We start from the raw sequence: 22,944 nt of genomic DNA, 5'->3' as shown, positions 1-22,944 counted from the left end.
TCTGTCTCCATGGAAGATTTGGGGAGCATGGGCTTTTGAGTCCAAGCAGCAGACATGAGCCGGAACGGAAGTCACTACCTGACGAAGGGAAGCCTTGATCCTCAAAAGCTGATACCCTGAAATATTCGACGCCAGCAAGATTTTCAGAGTGCGATCTTTGGACAGTCCAAGCTACCTTCATCGGACACCAACAGGAATGGAGGTCCCTATCTGATGAAGGGACCTTTGAGTCTCGAAAGCCCTTGCCCTGAAAATCGGGTAGGTCTTTTCAAGGTGCCGCTGGACTCTAATCTAGCTATTCCTCCCGAGAGGTTCTCAACGTTCCTTGAGGACTCAGGCAGAAAAACTTAACCACAGCACGCTGCGACTCGAGCAATCTGCATTCTGTGATCTGCAACGTGCATGTCACAAGGCTGACCCGGCAGACACTCACCTGTAGGGGCGGTGACCAACTTGGTCGTCATGATGGTGCCGTTGCTGCTCACCACCATGATGGGAGAGCTGCTGCTGCTGGGCAGGGTGGCCGAGACCGGCTTGGGGAGGATTTTGCTGGGCTGCACCTGCTGGGTGATGATTTTGACCCCTGGCGGAGGAAACGGGGGAAGCGTCAGGAAGGGACGAGGCATGGGAAGATTCCCATGTGACGGTCTTCTTCTAAACCAGCGTTGGTGGCCAAACGGCGGCTCTCCAGATGCCCATGGAGCCCCTGCCAGCATGGCGAATTGGCAGGGGCTCATGGTTATTGTAGTCCAAGAACATCTGGAGATCCACAGTTTAGCCACCACTGTATCAAAACCATCACCCTTTTTGCGGGTGCACAAAGAAGTCATAAGAACATAAGAGAAGCCGCGTTGGATGAGGCCAGTGGCCCATCAAGACCACTGGGTCACACAGCGACACACATAAAACCCAGGGGCCATCAGGAGGTCCACCAGCTGGGCCAGAACTCAGGAAGCCCTCCCACTGTGCCCTCCCCCCAAGCACCAACAATAAAGGGTATCCCTGCCCCCAGATAGAATATCCCATCTATGCCTTGGGGCTCATAGCTGCGGATGGACCTCCAGGAGGGCGGGAGAAGCAGCCAATCACAGGAGATTGTATTGTGCCTCTCCTTTGCCCCATGGGCCCCTTTGACCCCTTCCCACTTCCCACTGAGCCTTGTGCTGGGTCAGAGTGACAACTCCCCTGGGCTCTTCACAGTAGTCTTAAGGACAGCCCACTCCGGGTGCTACCTTGCTCTTTCCCTCTGGAGCAGCCAGCGAGAGGATGTGACGGTCCCATCAGCCATTTGCCTCTAACAGCCCCCCTCCCCCCCAGCCCTTAAACCATTCTGCAGCATTGCATCTTGCGATAGCAAACTCCATTAAACAGTCCCTTTCCTGACCCCGCGTCCAACAATCCAATCAGGTGGCTAGGGGATGAGAGACCCCGGGGACGGGGTAGGGGGGGCACATATTGGGAATGTTCTAATTTCCCAGGAAGCCACGAAGTGATACCTTGCCTCTCCAGGCATCGCCAGCAACTCTGTGTCAAAACCATGTGGTTAAAAATATGACCTCTCTAGGAATCGCTAGAAAGTCTATGATAAACCGTAGAGTTTTTGTCAATTCCTGCAGAGGAGTGATGTCACTTCCTGATGGCCGTATTCTTTTATTTTTCTCCCACGGCCACTCCTCCTCACCCCCAAAAGGAAGGAGGGAGAAAGCGCCTGCCCTGCCCACCCCTCGAGTGGCGGCGGAAAACAGGAAGTGGCAGTCCCAGGGCTCTAGGGCTGTGACCCACACGACACGGCCCCCCTTACCCGATTCCTGCTTGATCTGGATGGTGGGCTTGATGCCGGGGGGCAGTGGGGACGGCTGAGGAGGTGGGGGAGGCGGTGGCGGCTGCTGTGTAGGCGTCGGGGCGGCTGGCGAAGCCTGAGTCAGCTGCGCCTGCTGCGGCTGCTGTGGTTGCGGCTGCTGCTGCTGCTGCTGCTGCTTGGGGAACTGCGCCAGGATCTGGGTCGGTGTCCCCACCAAGCTCTTGGGAGAAGGCAGCCTGGCCGAGGCCACCTTAATGGCCGACGTGGACACGCCTGGAAGAGAGGAGGCAAGCACAGGGGTCGTTGAGGTTATGAAGACCGAAGGCCTGCAGCTGTTCGGCGGTTGCTCGCTTGGGATCGAGAAAGCCCTGGGCCTGGGCGGGCCTGGGGTCCAGTTAACGACGTTTAGAAACAAAATAATAGTTAAATAACCTACGGCAGGTAAAAAACAGTGGCTGGGGGTGTTCTGAACAGCCAAACTGAAATCTGGCAAATGTTCGGGAAAGGTACCTTCCCTGAACATCGGTTCGCGGGTTCTGCGCCAGGCCAAGTTTGTGCCAAATATTGGCTCGTGAAGCGGTTTCTGCCCATCAGAATCACAGAAACACAGAATCCTAGAGTTGGAAGGGGCCATACAGGCCATCTAGTCCAACCCCCTGCTCAACACCGGATCAGCCCAAAGCATCCTAAAGCATCTGGGAAAAGTGTGTATCCAGCCTTTGCTTGAAGATTGCCAGTGAGGGGGAGCTCACCACCTCCTTAGGCAGACTATTCCACTGCTGAACTAGAATCATAGAATCATAGAGTTGGAAGGGGCCATACAGGCCATCTAGTACAACCCCCTGCTCAACGCAGGATCAGCCCTAAGCATCCTAAAGCATCCAAGAAAAGTGTGTATCCAGCCTTTGCTTGAAGACTGCCAGTGAGGGGGAGCTCACCACCTCCTTAGGCAGCCTATTCCACTGCTGAACTAGAATCATAGAATCATAGAGTTGGAAGGGGCCACACAGGCCATCTAGTCCAACCCCCTGCTCAACGCAGGATTAGCCCTAAGCATCCTGAAGCATCCAAGAAAAGTGTGTATCCAGCCTTTGCTTGAAGACTACCATCCTTTCAAATGAATCTGATGAAGGTCCCTCTCCCGTCTGCCTGGGCCGTCCACCGCCCTCTTAAAGCTAGCAAAAGCCCACCGAAGGTGACCAGCGTCTCACCTTGCGCCACGGTTGACATCACGACGGAAGGCGTGGAGGACACCACGGTGGTCACGGCCACGGTGCTGGGAGTGGAGGAGGGAGTGGCACAGCTGCTGGCCAGGGAGGCCTGGGGGGAGGTGATGACCACGGGCTGCTTCTGAGTGGTCGAGGCGATGACGGAGGTGGGAACGAGCTTGGTGACGGCGGCGTAGTTGTGAGACTTGGACAGGATGTTGGGGACGAAGGTGGAGCTGGGAGACGTAGTCACGATGATCACCTAGGAAGGAAGCAAAAGGATACGGCGTTTGTGCTTTTCGCAGGTGGAGGAAGGCTCTCTTGACCATCTGGGCTTCGGTGATTGGCCATGGGGCTTTGGCAGTTGTCCATTCAGAGTCTCTTGCAGGGTAAAAGCTAGATTTAAATCCAGTCGCACCTGAGAGCCAACAAGATTTTGGGGGTGTACAAGCATCAAGGCTCCCTTTGTCAGACCGCTGAAGGCAGAAACCCTGAAAAAATTGTTGGACTCTCAGGAGCTGCTGAACTCATAGCTAGGTCTTCTACTGCAGGGGTCGTCAACCTGTGGTCCTCCAGATGTTCATGGACTACAATTCCCAGGAGCCCGTGCCAGCAAATGTTGGCAGGGGATCATGGGAATTGTAGTCCATGAACATTTGGAGGACCACAGGTTGACTACCCCTGTTCTACTGTATCAAGATGGCGACCCCCTCGAACTTGGATTGGAGAACTTTCCTTGCACCAGAGAATTGCTACTGTCAGCAGGACAGATAAGAACACGAGAGAAGCCATGTTGGATTAGATCAATGGCCCATCCAGTCCAATGCTCTGTGTCACTCAGTGGGGCCAAAACCCAGGGGCCATCAGGAGGTCCACCAGCAGGGCCAGAACTCCAGAAGCCCTCCCACTGTTGCCCCCCAAGCACCAAAAAGACAGCGGATCACTGCCCCAGACATAAGAGAAGCCACGTTGGATCAGGCCAATGGCCCCTTCAGTCCAACATCTGTGTCACACAGTGGAGAAAAACCCTGGGGCCATCAGGAGGTCCACCAGCAGGGCCAGAACTCCAGAAACCCTCCCAGTGTGCCCCCTTGTGCACCAAGAAGACAAAGCATCACTGGCCCAGACATAAGCACATAAGAAAAGCCCTGTTGGATCAGGCCAATGGCCCATCCATGCCATCACTCTGTGTCACACAGTGGCCAAAACCCCTGGGTCCATCAGGAGGTCCACCAGCGGGGCCAGAACTCCAGAAGCCCTCCCCCTCTTGCCCCCCAAGCGCCAAGAATACAGAGAATCAAGACTTCAGACAGTAAAATCAAGCCCACCCACCCCCCAACCGCAGGCCCAAGGCCATCCCTACCTTCTGGGTGGTCGTGTTGGTCGTCTGTGTCGAGGGCTTGGTGAACGTGATCTTCACGGGGGACATGTGGGGTGGCAAGGAGTTGGCGATGCTCTGCATGATGCTGCTCATCTTGGGGCTGCCGGGCACCGTGATGGTCTTCGGGACCGGCGTGACGGCCTTCGGGACCTCCTTCAGCAGGACCGGGGACGAGCTCGAGGAGTTCGTGCGCCGCCTTTTGCGCGGTTTCTCATCATCGTCCGAGCAGCTCACGCCTGGAAGACACACCCCCCCCACCCCCGGCATTTGATAGCTGCATGGGAGCCCCGGGGTGGTGCTGGCGGTGAGGGCCGGATTTGGATCCAGGTTCGAATTCCCATCTCCGTCGCGAAGCAGGCCGGGGCGATCCGGAGCTGGGTGCCTTCTCCGAGCTAACCTACCTTACCCGGTGGTTTCGGAGTCAACGGGGAGCAAGAGGCACCCAAAAAGAGGCCAATGCAGAAAACGGCGGCCTTGCAGGAGAGCTGGTGCAGAGCTTAGAAAATACTTAACGCAACCATTAATGAAAGAGTGGAATGCAGTAGCAGAGGGTATAGATGGCTTTACAAGGGGATTTGGATGGATTTCTAGAGCACAGGGAGATCAACGGTTCCGAGCCATGGTGACTAAAGAGGACCTCTCCTATTCGGAGGGAGCAAACCTCTGAATCCCAGGAGGGGACCTTTATGGCCTCTTATTGGCCCTCCAAAGCAAATGGTTGGGTGCTGTGGGAGACAGGAGGGTGGACTGGATGGTCTGACCCAGCAGGACTCTTCTGAGGTTCCTATGAGGGGAAGGCCATGGCCTCCATGCCCTGTGGCTGGCCCTGCAGAGGAACTGGCTGGCCCCTGGGTGAGACGGGAGGCTGGACTGGAGGGACCCTCCCTGGCCTGACCCAGCAGGGCTCTTCTGAGGGTCTTCTCAGGGGAAGGCCTCGGCCTCTCTGCCCTGTGGCTGGCCCTGCAGAGGAACTGGCTGGCCCCTGGGTGAGACGGGAGGCTGGACTGGAGGGACCCTCCCTGGCCTACCCAGCAGGGCTCTTCTGAGGGTCTTCTCAGGGGAAGGCCTCGGCCTCTCTGCCCTGTGGCTGGTCCTGCAGAGGGACTGGCTGGCCCCTGGGTGAGACGGGAAGCTGGACTGGAGGGACCCTCCCTGGCCTGACCCAGCAGGGCTCTTCTGAGGGTCTTCTCAGGGGAAGGCCATGGCCTCTCTGCCCTGTGGCTGGCCCTGCAGAGGAACTGGCTGGCCCCTGGGTGAGACGGGAAGCTGGACTGGAGGGACCCTCCCTGGCCTGACCCAGCAGGGCTCTTCTGAGGCTCTTCTCAGGGGAAGAGTGAGACAGGTGCAGATCAGCAGTCCTCTCCCCCCAAAACATGGCCAATGATGGGCCTTGGGTGCGGGTGGGAAGGGGAGGGCATCCTGAGTGGGCGTGTACACAGTTCAGGAAGGCCTGCAAGAGACAGCTGTTCTGCCAGGCCTACAGCTGACGCCAGGAAAGTTAGACCAAGAAAATGCCGGCTGCCCTCCTCACACGATCAGCCATGCGCCATGCACAACACAGCAACCAGCTTTGGGCTGATCCTGCGTTGAGCAGAGGGTTGGACTAGATGGCCTGTATGCCCCTTTCCAACTCTATGATTCTCTAACCACCCAGCAGAAATAGAGTCCTCTTTATAAGGTCTTAAGGAGGTGGTTTAATAATATAATTTAAGTAACATTTCAATTTTAAAAATTGTTGTCAGCATAACTTGTGACTTGTGATTGTTATTATTATATTATTCAAGGCAAGATTTCATCAGTAGTTGTTCTCCGGACTCCAGCTGGACACTTTCCCCGTGGCCCCCTCACTTACTTTTCACGTAAACTGCGCTTCCGCTCGGCAGGACGACCACGTTGGAAGCCGGGCTGGCTGGCCTGGGGGACTTGACCGTGGCGACGCTGCCGCTCGGTACCGGAGTGGACGTCGGTGTGGAAGTTGTGCTCGTGTAGGAATAGCACACCACCACTGGAAAGGGAGAGGAAACGGCTGCTGCATAAAGGGGGGAGCGGAATCCCGCTGGCAGCTTTAAAAGGTTAACTCTCCAATTAGTTTTAAAAATAATTCATTCATAAATAATGAATTTGTTTGTTTGTTCATTCATTATATTTCTGTACCAACCCCTTCATTCATTCATTCATTCACTCATTATTAGATTTCTATACCCACCCCTTCAGCATTCATTCATTCATTCATTTTCATTCATTATTATATTTCTATACCACCCCCTTCAGCATTCATTCATTAGATTTCAATACCCACCCTTCAGTATTCATTCATTATTAGATTTCTATACCCACCCCTTCAGCATTCATTCATTCATTCATTCATTCATTCATTCATTCATTCATTCATTCATTCATTCATTCATTCATTCATTCATTCATTCATTCATTCATTCATTCATTCTTAGATTTCTATACCCACCCCTTTGGTATTACCGGCTTGGGGGAGTTCACGTCATTTAATAAGCAAAAAGATTAATAGATAAATAACCTAAAAACAATTTTAAAAGTTAAAAGCATGCCAAACCCACATCAGCCAAAGATCTCAGCTTCAGCATCCCCTCCTCCCATTCAGGGGCTGGGTTATTTTATCTTTTTTTTTGTACAGCCCTTTGAAATGAACGAGTCATTCGGCTGCAGAAGAACAGAAGACCAACTGGGACTGCGGATGGCCTCCACACAGTTTTTGGCATTAGATGCTGTCTTGAATTTCTCTCCTTACGATTCCAAATCAATTTTAACGAATGGTTTTGCCAGTCGATGTCGCTGAATAGGCTGCGTACTGCCCTGAGCCAGTACGCTGGGTAGGGAGGATCAAATAAATTAAAAAACAGTGCCACAGAATTTATTTATTTTAGAAGCTATTTATTATTAGGTTTCTATACTGCCCCTCTCCTTGACGGGCTTGGTGGGCGGCTTACGACATAAAACAGAAGCAATCAATAGGCCATCGATCAAACCAACATTACAATTCATAAAAACAATAAATAAGTCACTTCCCCCTCCTCCCCCTCCCCCCCCCCGCTGCCTCAACCAAGGTTCTTTACTGGTTGGTGGAGTTCATCTAGTGCAGTGGTTCTCAACCTGTGGGCCAGGACCCCTTTGGGGGTCAAACGACCCTTTCACAGGGCAAGAAGCTTGGCCAGGGGGCCGCCACCCACACAACAACCTTGCAGGCTAGATCGAGATAGAGCATTCGTCTGTCTGAAGCAGCGGCAAAGAGGCAAAACTGAACTGAGGAACCCCGGGGAAAAAAAACAATTTATATCCAATCATGGACCATGGATCTGCACGCCATGGGTCCGTTTCAGTTTAATTTCTGTGAAAGATCACTGGCATCATTTTATGGTTGGGGGTCACCACAACATGAGGAACTGGATTAAAGGGTCGCGGCATTAGGAAGGTTGAGAACCACTGATCTAGTGGCTGCCTGTCCAGCCGCTACTTGAAGACCGCCAGTGCGGGGGGAGCTCCCCACCTCCTGAGGCAGTTGATTCTACTGCTGGACTACTTGGAGTAGGAAAGTTTTCCCTGATATCAGTACTGCTCTAAAGGTAAAGGTATCCCCTGTGCAAGCACCGGGTCATGTCTGACCCTTGGGGTGACGCCCTCCAGCGTTTTCATGGCAGGCTCGATACGGGGTGGTTTGCCAGTGCCTTCCCCAGTCATTACCGTTTACCCCCCAGCAGCAAGCTGGGTCCTCATTTTACCGACCTCGGAAGGATGGAAGGCTGAGTCGACCTTGAGCCGGCTGCTGGGATTGAACTCCCAGCCTCATGGGCAAAGTTTCAGACTGCATGTCTGCTGCCTTACCACTCTGCGCCACAAGAGGCTCTATGTGCCACTGTTCCACCTGTAGCTTAAAGCCATCCCTGCGGCTCCTCTCCTCTGCTGCCAACAGGAACCTATCCCTGTTCTCCTCCCTGCCCCTGCAGCCTTTCAAATACTTCCAAAACAGCTCCCCTTCTCCATTCACCGGTGGCCCGTGTTTTGATCCCTTTTTGCAGAAGCAGGAAAAGGGGTGACGGCGGAACCCCAAACCGAGCATCCCTCTTGAGAACTCAGAGACCGTTTCTCTCCCTGTTCCCGATTTGCAACGGCGGCCTTACCCTCGCTTTCTTTGCTCCCCGTTTCCGCGGGAGACGGAAGGGCCGCGTTGTGCTGGAGGGCGGCGTTGGCGACGGCGTTCGCCGTGACGGTAAAAGCCGTTTGCGGGACCAGCCGCGGCATCAGGGGGACCAGCCGCCTCCCTTCGATGGACCATTCGGAGGAGCTGTTTGGCCCGGACATGCTGCGGAGGAAGACAAAGGTCCGGATTCGGTGCTCGGTTTGGTTTCAGCTCTTCTCACCCGCAAGGCTCTGCCGTTCATCTCCCCCTGCCTGCCGCAGCTCAAGCAGGCTGGACAATTCAATGACCAAGTCACACTGGGAGAAGTCTTGCATATCACCTTTTGCCTGGTCCTTCTCACTGGAGATGCTGAGGATTGAACCTGGGACCCTCTGCGTTCCAAGCACAGGCTCTGCCACTGAGCCACAGTTCATGTCCACAGCTCTCCAGGGTCTCAGCCTGAGGTCTTTCCTACCATCTCCTGCCTGGTCCTTCTAACTGGAGATACCAGGGATTGAACCTGGGACATTCAGCGTGTGAAGCAGAGTCTCTTCCACGGAGCAACAGCCCCTGTGTATGTCCAGTGTCCTAGGAAGAGGTCTCTCATATCACGTCCTGCTTGCTCCTTTTAACTAGAGATACCAGGGATAGAACCTGGGATCTTCTGCATTCCAGTCAGAAGTTCTACTGAGACAACCTAAGTATGCTAAACATTCAAACAGCTAAGGCCCTCCAGGATCTCAGGTGAAGGTTTTTCAGATGACCTCCAGTTAGAAGGACCAGGCAAGAGGTGATGGGAAAGAACTGGGGTTTTTAACTGGAGATGGCAGGGATTGAACCTGGGACCTTCTGTTTGTCAAGTGGAAGGTCCCACCTTGGAGTCAAGTTTAGGCAAGCTGAGCATTCGAGTAGTTATGGTCCTCAAGGGACCTCAGGTCCTTCGTATCATCCGCTGCTCAGTCCTGCCTGCCCAGGAGAAGCTCTACCACTGAGCTACGGCCGCTCCCAAGCTTTTTGTGGCAGTAATCGTGGCTAAGTACCTATTTCCTTCCTCCAGATTCCATGGCAGGGGTTAGTTTCAAGGAATCCTGGGTAATTTTAACACAGCAAACAGTTTAGATTTTTCAGCACTTTTACGCTCTTCGTCTTGAGGCACTGATGTTGTTTTGCTAGAAACAGCCTGGAAGACCCAGGTGCGAATCCCTGCCTTGCCACGGATGGATGCTTGCTGGGTGAATTTGGGTGAGTCACCCTCTCTGCCTCACCTCCCTCAACAGGTGTGAAGGAGAGGAGAGTGATGCAAGTGGCTAAAGTTGGGATCTGTCCCTGCGTTAAAGATCCATTGTCAACTCGGCCAGTTCTCTAGAGCCCTGGAGTTCCCCAGACTCTGAAGCCAAAAACCAAACACGCAAAAAAAGCACACAAAACAACACAGCAAAGAAGCCAAGATTGAAAGATTGGGGAGGGGGAATCTTACTTATGCGCAATAGTTGTCAACCGCTCATCGTTCACCGCCCTCCGGACTTCGGCTCGATGCCTTTCAGTTGAAATGCTGCCGGAAAAAACAAAACATTAGAAGCAGAAAAGGTTACTCAGCTGTAAATTCTTGGGAGGTGGTATGCTAAGACCCTCAGAAGAGCCCTGCAGGGTCAGGCCAGGGAGGGTCCCTCCAGTCCAGCCTCCCGTCTCACCCAGGGGCCAGCCAGTTCCTCTGCAGGGCCAGCCACAGGGCAGAGAGGCCGAGGCCTTCCCCTGAGAAGACCCTCAGGAGAGCCCTGCTGGGTAAGGCCAGGGAGGGTCCCTCCAGTCCAGCCTCCCGTCTCACCCAGGGGCCAGCCAGTTCCTCTGCAGGGCCAGCCACAGGGCAGAGAGGCCGAGGCCTTCCCCTGAGAAGACCCTCAGAAGAGCCCTGCTGGGTCAGGCCAGGGAGGGTCCCTCCAGTCCAGCCTCCCGTCTCACCCAGGGGCCAGCCAGTTCCTCTGCAGGGCCAGCCACAGGGCAGAGAGGCCGAGGCCTCCCCCTGAGAAGACCCTCCGAAGAGCCCTGCTGGGTCAGGCCAGGGAGGGTCCCTCCAGTCCAGCCTCCCGTCTCACCCAGGGGCCAGCCAGTTCATCTGCAGGGCCAGCCACAGGGCAGAGAGGCCGAGGCCTTCCCCTGAGAAGACCCTCAGAAGAGCCCTGCTGGGTCAGGCCAGGGAGGGTCCCTCCAGTCCAGCCCTCTCGTCTCACCCAGGGGCCAGCCAGTTCCTCTGCAGGGCCAGCCACAGGGCAGAGAGGCCGAGGCCTTCCCCTGAGAAGACCCTCAGAAGAGCCCTGCTGGGTCAGGCCAGGGAGGGTCCCTCCAGTCCAGCCTCCCGTCTCAACCAGGGGCCAGCCAGTTCCTCTGTAGGGCCAGCCACAGGGCAGGGAGGCCGAGGTCTTCCCCTGAGAAGACCCTCAGAAGAGCCCTGCTGGGTCAGGCCAGGGAGGGTCCCTCCAGTCCAGCCTCCCGTCTCACCCAGGGGCCAGCCAGTTCCTCTGCAGGGCCAGCCACAGGGCAGAGAGGCCGAGGCCTTCCCCTGAGAAGAGCCTCAGAAGAGCCCTGCTGGGTCAGACCAGGGAGGGTCCCTCCAGTCCAGCCTCCCGTCTCACCCAGGGGCCAGCCAGTTCCTCTGCAGGGCCAGCCACAGGGCAGAGAGGCCGAGGCCTTCCCCTGAGAAGACCCTCAGAAGAGCCCTGCTGGGTCAGGCCAGGGAGGGTCCCTCCAGTCCAGCCTCCCGTCTCACCCAGGGGCCAGCCAGTTCCTCTGTAGGGCCAGCCACAGGGCAGGGAGGCCGAGGTCTTCCCCTGAGAAGACCCTCAGAAGAGCCCTTCTGGGTCAGGCCAGGGAGGGTCCCTCCAGTCCAGCCTCCCGTCTCACCCAGGGGCCAGCCAGTTCCTCTGCAGGGCCAGCCACAGGGCAGAGAGGCCGAGGCCTTCCCCTGAGAAGAGCCTCAGAAGAGCCCTGCTGGGTCAGACCAGGGAGGGTCCCTCCAGTCCAGCCTCCCGTCTCACCCAGGGGCCAGCCAGTTCCTCTACAGGGCCACCCACAGGGCAGAGAGGCCGAGGCCTTCCCCTGAGAAGACCCTCAGAAGAGCCCTGCTGGGTCAGGCCAGGGAGGGTCCCTCCAGCCCAGCCTCCCGTCTCACCCAGGGGCCAGCCAGTCCCTCTGCAGGGCCAGCCACAGGGCAGAGAGGCCGAGGCCTTCCCCTGAGAAGAGCCTCAGAAGAGCCCTGCTGGGTCAGACCAGGGAGGGTCCCTCCAGTCCAGCCTCCCGTCTCACCCAGGGGCCAGCCAGTTCCTCTGTAGGGCCAGCCACAGGGCAGAGAGGCCGAGACCTTCCCCTGAGAAGAACCTCAGAAGAGTCTTTCTGGGTCAGGCCAGGGCAGGTCCATCCAGTTTTTAGGTTGAGTTGTTCTCTTTTGGTCTTTCTTTAACCAGTTTATGACTCCATGTAGAGAGCACCATGTTATTACCCCAGGAATCTTGTTGCAATTCTGAAACTACCACAAGTGTCACACACAAACCTTGGGCAACAGAGCACTTGGACTACCTACATGAGCTCTCTATGAGACTGCCCTTGAAGACTGTTCAGAAACTACAACTGCCCCAAAAGGCCACTACTAAGTGTTGCCTACTGTAAGATTGCGGAAAGCACAGGACTCCAGCGTCAAAAGTACCTGAGCACTTTGGAGAGTTCGCCGAGGAGGTCTTTCTTGTCCTTCGTGAGGTCCCCCTGAGCACGCAAAGCACTGATGACGCCGGCATACGCCTCCAATTCTAGAAGTTGGGAGAAGAAAAGAGAAGAGCTGGTTTCTATGCCCCACTTTCCTCTCCCCACAACAGACACCCCATGAGAGAGGTGGGGCTGAGAGAGCCCTGAGAGAACCGTGACTGCCCCAAGGTCACCCAGCTGGCTGCATGTGGAGGAGGAATGGGGAACTGAACCAGGTTCTCCAGGTGAAGGGTCCACCGCTCTGCTACAGGAACAAATCTGCAGGACCGAATCCCTTGAAATCAAAAACCAGCCACCTATAATGCGTCTAGGACAAGTGGAGCGGTTCCCTCCCACACACCTGTAAACTAGGATTTTAAATCCAGAGATTTTTTCAAGGAAGGAGACGAACAGAGGTCATTTGCCATTGCCTCCCTCTGTGTAGCAACCCCGGACTTCCTCAGGGGATCTCCCACCCGGACACTATTCAGACCTGATCCCGCTTGACTGGTGGCCCCAGGAATAAATATCTTTAAAGGGGGATGAGAGAGATTTGTGAAGGTTGAGTCTTATCGATGGATACTGGCCTTGGTGACTGGGAAGAACCTCCTCATTCAGAGGCACTAATCCTGAGGCAACATCATGGGAAGGCCTCAGTGGGCAGCCAGCGTCTGCTTGATATTATTTCCTGGCCTCAACCACAGACCTGGCAGAACAGCTCTGCCTTACAGGCCCTCCGGAACTGTTTGACGTCCAGGAGGGCCCTAATGTCACTGGGGAGAGCGTTCCAAAAAGAGCCAGCGATGCCCGACTGCACCAATTTTGCCTGGAGCAGCGATGTTCAACCATCTTGGCGCATGGGAGGAGGGGGCGACAATGGGAGGGGTTCTGGAGTTCTGGCTCCACCAGTGGACTTTCGGATGGAATCCGGGTTTTGGCCACTGTGCGCTGCAGAGCATTAAACTGGAGGGTCCCTGGCCACCTGGCCTTCTACCGACAAACTCAATGCATCCGGCCAATCCGGGAAAACAGGAATTCGCAACCCGGGGCCGCGGGGAAACGATGGCCCTTGGCGGAGGGGATCGGCATACCCAGCTTGCGAAGGACTCTCTTGCATTCATCCCTGCTGAGATCCAGAAGGGTCGGCCACACGACAGGCATTGTTCCTTCGGCAGTTCGCTCCCGCGGAGCTCAGCCTCCCTGCCGGAAAACGGAAGGACGAGAAGCGTCAAGAGGAAAGCCAAACTCCCAACCGCTGAGGATGTACCAAACGCCCCCCAACAGCCAGTCTCGAAATGCCTCTGGTGCAGGCTAGTTTGGGATGCTGCGTACAGTTCTGGTGACCGCTCCCCACCCCCAAGATATTCTAGCATTGAGAAAGGTGCAGGAGAAGCACCTATAATGAGTAAGAGGACGGAGTTCCTTCCCATAGAATCATAGTTGGGAGGGAACTCATGGGTCATCTAGTCCAACCCCCTGCACTAGGCAGGACACTCCCAAACCTCTCGCTCACCCACTGTCACCTCCCACCCCCTTGAGCCTTCACAGAATCAGCCTCTCCATCAGATGGCTCTCCAGCCTCTGTTTAGATATCTCCAAAGATGGAGAACCCACCACCTCCCGAGGAAGCCTGTTCCACTGAGAAACCACTCAGGAACTTCTTCCGGAGGTTTAGACGGAATTTCTTTTGAATTAATTTCATCCCATTGGTTCTGGTCCATCCCTCTGGGGCAAGAGAGAACAATTCTGCTCCATCCTCTATATGGCAGCCTTTTAAATACTTGAAGATGGTTATCAGATCCCCTCTCAGTCGCCTCCTCTCCAGGCTAAACAGACCCCCAACCTTTCCTCCTACCTCTTGGTCTCCCAACCCCTCACCATCTTAGTTGCCCTCCTCTGGACACGCTCCAGTTTGTCTACATCCCTCTTCAACTGTGGGGCCCAAAACTGAACCCAGGACTCCCTAGGAAGAAAGGTTAGAGAGGTGAGGGCTTTTGCTTAGAGAAACAACTACTGAGGGGTGAAAAGACAGAGGTGTGCAAAATTAGGCAAGGGGGAGAGAAGGTGGAGAGAGAAGTTCCTTTTCTCCCTTTCTCCCAAGACAAGAACTCTTGGGCACTGCATGAAATTAAGAAGCCGTAGGTGTAGAATGGACCGAAGGAAATCCTTCTTCACCCAAAGAGCAATTAACACGGGATATTTGCTCCAGCAGGAAGTGGTGGCTTCAAGCACAGTCCAAGAGGGGGCTGGAGGAACATCTGGAGCAGACACCTATCCGTGGCTATCGGCCACAAGGTCCCACTAGAATGTGGCGTTGATGCTCTGTCTTCCTGGAACATGGGAAGGGCTTCTGGAGTTCTGGCCTTGCTGGTGGACCTCCTGCTGCACCACAGTGTCCGCCTAGATGGGTCCCTGGCTAGATCCAACATGGCTTCTCTTATATTTTTATCTCTGGGGCAGTGACAATCTGCCTTCTTAGTGACTGGGAGGCTACAGTGGGAGGGCTGAAGGAAGAAGGAAAAGAGAAAGACCCTCCATGAGCTGGATCAACTCTGTCACAGAAGCCAGCACCTCGGTTTGCAAGACTTGATCAGGCCAATTAAGGACAGGAGGATTTGGAGCACATCAATACACAGGGTCACCAGTGTCTTGACAGCATGAACGCACAAACACAAACGCTCACGACTCTTCCCTTAACAAACCCCTGATCACAGATTCGCTTGGCTTCACCCAGAGCCAGGGCCTTCTCCTCTGTGGCCGCAGCCCAGTAAAACAAGCTCCCCACTGAAACTCCCCACTGAAATTAAGGCCCTACCAGAACTCAGTTCCATAAGGGCCTGCAAAACGGAGCTCTTCTGCCAGGCGTTCAGTTGAGACTTGTGCTAGCACCCCCCCAACCCGCCCCCCTGTCTAGCAACCCTGCCACCCCTCATGGCCCAACCTAAAGCTGCCGCTCATCTTCTCTGTCCCCCCCTCTGGCCTGACCGATGATCCTGCCCACAAAGTCCTAAGTTTTAACTGCTGTTTGTTTATTACACCTTTTAGAATCACAGAATCATAGAGCTGGAAGGGACCTCCTGCGTCATCTAGTCCAACCCCCTGCACCATGCAGGACACTCACATCCCAATCGCTCATCCACTGTCACCTGCCCACCCCCTTGAGCCTTCACAGAATCAGCCTGTCCATCAGATGGCTCTCCAGCCTCTGCTTTAAAATCTCCAAAGATGGAGAACCTACCACCTCCCGAAGAAGCCTGTTCCACTGAGGAACCGCTCTGACTGTCAGGAACTTCTTCCGAAGGTTTAGACGGAATTTAGAAACATAGAATCATAGAGTTGAAAGGGACCTCCTGGGTCATCTAGTCCAACCCCCTGTGCTATGCAGGACACTCACAACCCTCTCGCTCACCCACTGTCACCCTCTCCGTCAGATGGCTCTCCAGCATCTGCTTAAAAATCTCCAAAGATGGAGAACCCACCACCTCCTGAGGAAGCCTGTGCCACTGAGGAACCGCTCTCACTGTCAGGAACTTCTTCCGGAGGTTAAGATGGAATTTTTTTAAAATTAAATTCATCCCATTCATTCTGGTCCTTCCCTCCGGGGCAAGAGAGAACGACTCTGCTCCATCCTCTATATGGCAGCCTTTTAAATACTTGAAGATGGTGATCAGATCCCCTGTTCATATTGTTATACGTGCTTTAAAAGTACTTGTTCCACTATTCCATGTATTTATTTATTTATTATTTAATTAATTTATTTGATTTATTATTTATTTATTATTATTTATTGGATGTAGACCGCCCTGAGACTTCACAGTGAAGGGCAGTTGATAAACCAAGCGGATTTTTTTCAAAAGGCACCTCTGTCTGGTGAGTGGACCTCTGGGATCTGTCCTTTGCTTCCTGTTGGTTTGACAACCATTTGTGTTGTCTGTGTTTGCTCTCCTCTGGTGGCCCACCAATCCTGATTTAGCGGTAACAATGATTTTGACGGGTTTAATGTTTCTTATGTTGATTTGTACATGCCTGGAAAACATCCTGGGCCGGGGGGAAGAGGAAAGGCAAACCGTATTCTTCTCCTCCCCCCCATCCAGTCTCCCCCAAATAAATGTATTTTCAGAGAGTTGCAATTCAAAAGGAAAGAAAGCAATGAAACTTTCTTTTCTACTTGATCACCTGGAGAAAAGCGATGGGGTGGATCAAGCCAAGAAGAAGGAAAGCTGGTTATTATACCCTGCTTTTCACTACCCGAAGGAGTCTCAAAGCCGCTTCGAATCGCCTTCCCTTTCCTCTCCCCACAACAGGCACCCTGTGAGGGAGGGGAGGCCGAGAGAGCCCTGAGATTACTGAAGAAGAAGAGTTGGTTTTTATATGCTGCTTTTATCTACCCGAAGGAGGCTCAAAGCAGCTTACAGTCGCCTTCCCTTTCCTCTCCCCACAACAGACACCCTGTGAGGTAGGTGAGGCTGAGAGAGCCCTGAGATTACTGAAGAAGAAGAGTTGGTTCTTAGATGCCACTTTTCTCTACCAGAAGGAGTCTCAAAGCCGCTTACGAAAGCCTTCCCTTTCCTCTCCCTGTGAGGGAGGTGGGCCTGAGAGAGCTCTGCGAGTACTGCTGTGTGAGAACAGCCCCAAGAGAACTGGGACACCCAGCTGGCTGCATGTGGAATCAAACCTGGTTTTCCAGATTAGAAGATTCTACTACACCACGCTGATTCTCTAAGGAGAGATAGTTCTTATACCTGAAAGTTTCACCACCCGAAAGAGGTCCAGAGTGGTTTACAAACACCTTTCCCTTCCTCTCCCCATAACATACACCCTGCAAGGTAGGCCAGACTGACAGAGCTCTAAGAGAACTGCTCTATGAGGACAGTTCTAAGAGAACTAGGACTGGCCCAAGGTCACCCAGCTGGCTGCATGTGGGGGAGTGGGCAATCAAATCCGGTTCTCTGGACTACAACCCACCGCTTTTAACCACTATGGCTCAGAAAGGCTTGTGGGTTGCTTCAGAAGTCAAAACACCCTTGGCTTGAAAAACAGACTAGTGGATTTTGGTTCATTTAATAACAGAACACAACAGGGCTGGTCACTTCATCTAGCTAAGTGCTGGTCAGCCACACATTGATTTAATTTGTTGGGCTGCAGTGGCTGGAGATACGTCCGTTGCTACGAAACCAGGAAATTCTATTCTAAATCTCTCCGTTCCAAGCACTTGAGCGTTTGCAGCTAACAAGGTTAAGAAAATGTGTAATGGATGCATCAGAGACACTTAATCGTGTTTCTTGGCTTTCCTCTGGAAAGCAATGACTGTTGCAGAGATTTTTTCCAAAGGAAATTAAACGTATAAAACTCTTGAGCAGATGAGATGGAGCTTAAGAGGAGCTATAGGACAGGTTTAAGGACTGCTTGCTCCTTTCCAGCTTGTTCAGAGCGCTGGCCTCCTATCTGGAGAACCAGGTTTGATTCCCCACGGGGTGACCTTGGGCTAGTCACAGTTCTCTCAGAGCTCTCTCAACCTCACCTACCTCACAAGGGTGCCTGTTGTGGCAAGAGGACAGTGAGAGAGGTTTCTTGGTGGAACAGGCTTCCTCGGGAGGTGGTGGGTTCTTCATCTTTGGGGATTTTTGAACAGAGGCTCGATAGCCATCTCTGACGGAGAGGCTGATTCTGTGAAGGCTCAAGGGGGTGGCAGGTGACAGTGGATGAGCGAAAGGGTTGTGAGTGTCCTGCCTAGTGCAGGGGGTTGGACTAGATGACCCAGGAGGTCCCTTCCAACTCTATGATTCTATGAAGGGCCACTTTGAGACTCCTTTAGGTAATAAAAAACAGGGTATAAAAAACAACTCATCTTCTAAATATGAGCAGCCCATGTGATACTGTGGCAAAAAAGGCAGAGGCAGTCTTGGAGAATATCAACACAGGCATAATACTGAAATCACGTAGCATCGAACAGCTATATGCCATAGCTGGAAGCCTCAATTCATAAAGGATGTGGACAGAATGGAGCTGGCGCAGAGGAGACACACTATTATAATTGGGGAGGCCAAGCCCTGCTTGGGGATGCTCAATCTGGAGAACGGGAGCTTGAAGGGGGGCGGTGTCAAGATGGCTCCCTCTAACTCAGGGGTAGTCAAACTGCGGCCCTCCAGATGTCCATGGACTACAATTCCCAGAAGCCCCTGCCAGCATTCGCTGGCAGGGGCTCCTGGGAATTGTAGTCCATGGAGATCTGGAGGGCCGCAGTTTGACTACCCCTGCTCTAACTATTTGAAAGGCTGTCCATTACAGGAGGGTTTCTGTTGGCACCAGAAGATTGGACTTGCAAGAATGGGCTTAAATTACGGGCAAAAAAGCACCAACTGGATATGAGGAATTTGCAGGGTGTTACAGTACGAAGCAGAAGAGCTGGTTTTTTACACCCCACTTTTCAAAACCCGAAAGAGTCCCAAAGTGGTTTACAAAGACCTTTTCCTTGCCCACAACAGACACCCTGCGAGGTAGGTGCGGCTGAGAGAGCTCTGAACTGTGTTTGGCCCAAGGTCACCCAGATCACCATTGATCACCCTTTCCCCGTCACAGACAGCCTCCGAGGTGTGTGGGTGGTGGTGAGAGAGCTCTGAGAGAACTGTGGTTGGGCCAAGGTCACCCAGCTTACAATTGCCTTCCCCTCCTCTTCCCACAACAGACACCCTGTGAGGTAGGTGAAGCTGAGAGAGCTCTCAGAAAACCGTAACTAGCCTAAGACCACCCAGCTGGTTGCATGTGGAGGAGGAATGGGGAATCAAACCTAGTTTTCCATATTAGAGTCTGCCAATCGTAAACATTATAGCACACTGCCTCTCAAAAAGTAGTTCAGCCGTGGCATGGGCTGCCTAGGGAAGAGCTGAACTCCCCCTCCCAGGCCGTCTTCAAGCAGTGGCTGGACAGATCCTTCTCCTGGGTGCTTGAGGCTGATCCTGCACTGAGCAAGGGGTGGGACTAGATGGCCTGCATGGCCCCTTCCCACTCTAGGATTCTAGGAGTCCAGTTCAGCAGTGGAAGGGGCTGCCTCAGGAGGTGGGGAGCTCCCCCTCACTGGCGGTCTTTAGGCAGTGGCTGGACAGATCCTTACCCTGGATGCTTTAGGCTGACCCTGCCTTGAGCAGGGGGCTGGACTAGATGGCCCCTACGCTCTCTTGTTGTGGGGTGAGGAAAGGGAAGGTGATTGGAAGCCACTTTGAGACGCCTTCGGGTACAGAGAAGTGGCATATAAGAACAAACTCTTCTTTTTCTCACAGGGTGTCTATTGTGGGAAGACAAAGGGAAGGTGACTATAAGCCCCTTTGAGCCACATGAGGCCTACTGGGTGCTCTGAGCAGTCCCAGTTCTCTCAGAGCTCTCTCAGCCCCACCTACCTCCCAGGGTATCTGTTACGGGTCGATGAAAGGAAAGGTGTTCGTAAGCTGATTTGGGGCTCCTTTTGGGTAGTGGAATGAGGGTTATTAAAAAAAGCTCTTATTTTTCTGATTTCTGAGTCTTCAAATAAGTTGATAACCGCTCCGGCTGCAAAGAGACCAAGAAATACGGGCCCAAACCAGACTATCTCATAAATAAAATAATAAATAGTTCGAGATTTTGCTGCCGACAGGCTTTTATTGACTGGTCGGTTTGTTGCTGATTCATTACTCTCCATCCCGACGAAATAATTACACGGACGATGCAGAAAGCTGACCGGGAAAGAAAGCAGATTCATTTGAAACGTGAAAAGAGTAGAGTCCTAGAGATGCTGTGGCCCGCCCAAAAGACAAATAACTGGGCTCGAGAAAAAGTCAAAACTGCCCTCTCCCTAGAACAGGGGTAGTCAAACTGTGGCCCTCCAGATGTCCATGGACTACAATACCCATGAGCCCCTGCCAGCGAATGCTGGCAGGGGCTCATGGGTATTGTAGTCCATGGACATCTGGAGGGCCGCAGTTTGACTACTCCTGCCCTAGAAGCTAAAATGACCAAACTAAGTTTTGTTGGCCTTTGGTAACCTGACACAAGGCCAAGAGTCACCAGCAAAGGCGATCCTGCTAGGAACATTTGTAGTAACTGACCAGGCAACTAACTGACCTGCTAGGAAGGCAGATTTGCTACTAACTGACCAGGCGCTACAACAGGGAAAGGACGCTTTCAAAAAAGCCCACTAGCCAGCACGGGAAGGAAGCAAGAGATCGGCATTACAGGGTATCAGCGCTACAAACTGTTTCATGAATATTATTACTGTTTTCCTTCTTGGTTAAATTTCTATCCCGCCCTCTTGAAGGACGGCTCAGGGCGTTGAACAACAGAACTAAAACATACAATACAAAAAGAGAGCCATAATAAAAATTGATTCCAATAAACTTCTGCAAATTGTCATGAAGAGTCATAGACTGTTTAGAACTGTGATGAAGCCCCTGGCTGTTCAGTTTATTCTTGGATGTTCTCCTTGGGCATGGAAGGGGGGGAACAGATATTTACAGTTCACTGTCCCCTGGTTGAAGAGCTCTGCTTTACAGGCCCTGTGGAACTGCCCCAGCTCCGACAGGGCCCAGATCGCCTCTGGGAGGTCATTCCACCAAGTCGGGGCCGGGACTGAAAACGTCCTGGCCCTAGTTGAGGCCAGACGTACTTCATAGAATCTTAGAATCACAGAGTGGGAAGGGACCTCCAGGGTCATCTAGTCCAACCCCCTGCACAATGCAAGAACTCACAACTACCTGCTCACCCATGGTGACCCCAATTTCATGCCCAAGTGATCCCCCCGCTCAACAAAAATTTCCAGAGCCCAGCCTGGCCTGGAGGAATTCCACCCACCATCCCAGAGTGGGGATGAGCAATTCCTTAGGTATGCAAGGAAGGGCCACAAGAGACCAACACTTCCTGCCCACCCGCTCACACTCTGCCTAAATTTATAAAATCAGCATTTCTGTCACGTGCAAGCCATGAAATCCTCGCAAGCAGGCAGCCTCCACGTGCTTGATGACGCTCCCCTTGATTTTTGCATGACTGAATGCAATGCACGCAAATCTCACAGACTCGTAACAAATATGGCAGGGGATCTATCCCACTGGTTTAACCAGCAGGGCGGTTCATTCAACCCTCTTTAAGTATTTGAAAGGTTGTCACTTGGAGGAGGGCAGGATGCTGTTCCCGTTGGCTGCAGAGGAGAGGACACGCAGTAATGGGTTTAAACTACAAGTACAACCATATAGGCTAGATATCAGGAAAATAATTTCCACAGTCAGAGTAGTTCAGGCCAGGAATTTGGGCGTGATCATTGATGCCTCCCTAACTTTGGAGGCGCAGATCAAAAGAGTAGCAGGCCAGGCATTCTTCCAACTTCGCCAGGCCCGACTACTAGCGCCCTACCTGTCCCCCGAACACCTGGCCACGGTGATCCATGCAACGGTCACCTCCAGAATAGATTTCGGTAACTAGCTCTACGCGGGCCTACCCTTGTCCTTGATCCGGAAACTTCAGCTAGTGCAGAACGCAGCTGCCAGGGTCCTTACTGGCAAACCTTGGAGGGCCCATATCCAGCCGGTGCTGAGGCAGCTGCACTGGTTGCCAATTGCTGCCCGGATCCGGTTCAAGGTTTTGGTTTTAACCTTCAAGGCTTTACGCGAGTTGGGACCCACATACCTGAGGGACCGCTTATCGCCCTATGCCCCCCGTAGAGCTTTACGTTCTGCGGGAGAAAATCTATTGGTCGTCCCCGGCCCTAGGGAAGCACGCCTGGCCTCGACCAGGGCCAGGGCCTTCTCGGTCCTGGCCCCTGCCTGGTGGAATGAGCTCCCGGGAGAGCTGCGGGCCCTGCGGGACCTTCCATCGTTCCGCAGGGCCTGCAAGACGGAGCTCTTCCGCCAGGTTTACGGTTGAGACCAGGCTTAACATCTACGCCCCCCCAGGACCTGAGGATTGGGATTAGACACGAGTACCATCAGTATCCCCTCTCCACTTGCTAGGGGGGGAATGGGTAGTTGATTAGCCGCTCTTGCCAGGTAGTCATTAACATGTTAATTGGTTTTAATGTATTTATGGGGTTTTTATACTGTTGTAACCCGCCACGAGCCGCAAGGGAGTGGCGGGAAATAAATTCAATAATAATAATAATAATAATAATAATAATAATAATAATAATAATAATAATAATAGTTCAGCAGTGGAATAGGCTGCCTAAGGAGGTGGTGAGCTCCCCCTCACTGGCAGTCTTCAAGCAAAGGTTGGATGCACACTTTTCTTGGATGCTTTAGGACAGTGGTCCCCAACCTGCGGGCCGCGGCCCGGCGCCGGGCCGCAAAGGCCATGGCGCCGGGCCGCGGCTCCCTCTCCCCGCCCCCCCCCACCCCACCCCCGCAGTAAAAAACTTCCCAGGCCGCAAGCCTGCGGCCCGGGAAGCTACTTACTGCGGGAGGGCGGGGAGAAGGAATCAGGGCCGGGCCGCGCCCGTGCAGGCCGCGCCCTCTCGGCCCGATCCACGGGCGCGGCCCGCGGGTGTGGCCCGATCCGCGGGCGCGGCCGGACGCGGCTCGCGGGTGCGGCCGGCGGGCGCGGCTCGCGGGTGCGGCCGGGCGCGGCTCGCGGGTGCGGCCGCCGGGCGCGGCCGGGCGCGGCCCGATCCGCGGGCGTGGCCGCGGGCGCGGCCCGAAGCGTGGGCGTGGCCCGC

General features: G+C 53.8%; 1 protein-coding gene across 3 annotated transcripts in view; it reads right to left on the bottom strand.

The window, feature by feature from the left end:
• EMSY (EMSY transcriptional repressor, BRCA2 interacting) overlaps window positions 1-22,944 on the bottom strand; it is a 50,290-nt gene that overhangs the window by 24,189 nt on the left and 3,157 nt on the right. For 2 of the 3 annotated variants that reach the window (XM_077341243.1, XM_077341246.1), the window contains exons 2-10: window positions 13,364-13,472; window positions 12,238-12,337; window positions 10,018-10,092; window positions 8,542-8,723; window positions 6,243-6,395; window positions 4,373-4,626; window positions 3,013-3,271; window positions 1,802-2,074; window positions 434-583 (exon numbers count right to left, since the gene is read on the bottom strand). In XM_077341243.1, coding sequence (XP_077197358.1) covers window positions 434-583; window positions 1,802-2,074; window positions 3,013-3,271; window positions 4,373-4,626; window positions 6,243-6,395; window positions 8,542-8,723; window positions 10,018-10,092; window positions 12,238-12,337; window positions 13,364-13,433 — 1,516 coding nt within the window. In that variant the 5' untranslated portion in view covers window positions 13,434-13,472. Of the gene's footprint in view, window positions 1-433; window positions 584-1,801; window positions 2,075-3,012; window positions 3,272-4,372; window positions 4,627-6,242; window positions 6,396-8,541; window positions 8,724-10,017; window positions 10,093-12,237; window positions 12,338-13,363; window positions 13,473-14,150; window positions 14,176-22,944 lie in introns of those variants that run through there. The other variant, XM_077341244.1, reaches the window with a different exon arrangement.

Source organism: Paroedura picta, chromosome 6 (assembly GCF_049243985.1).
Source record: "Paroedura picta isolate Pp20150507F chromosome 6, Ppicta_v3.0, whole genome shotgun sequence".
Lineage (NCBI taxonomy): Eukaryota > Metazoa > Chordata > Lepidosauria > Squamata > Gekkonidae > Paroedura > Paroedura picta.
This window is presented reverse-complemented; position numbering and strand designations above follow the sequence as displayed.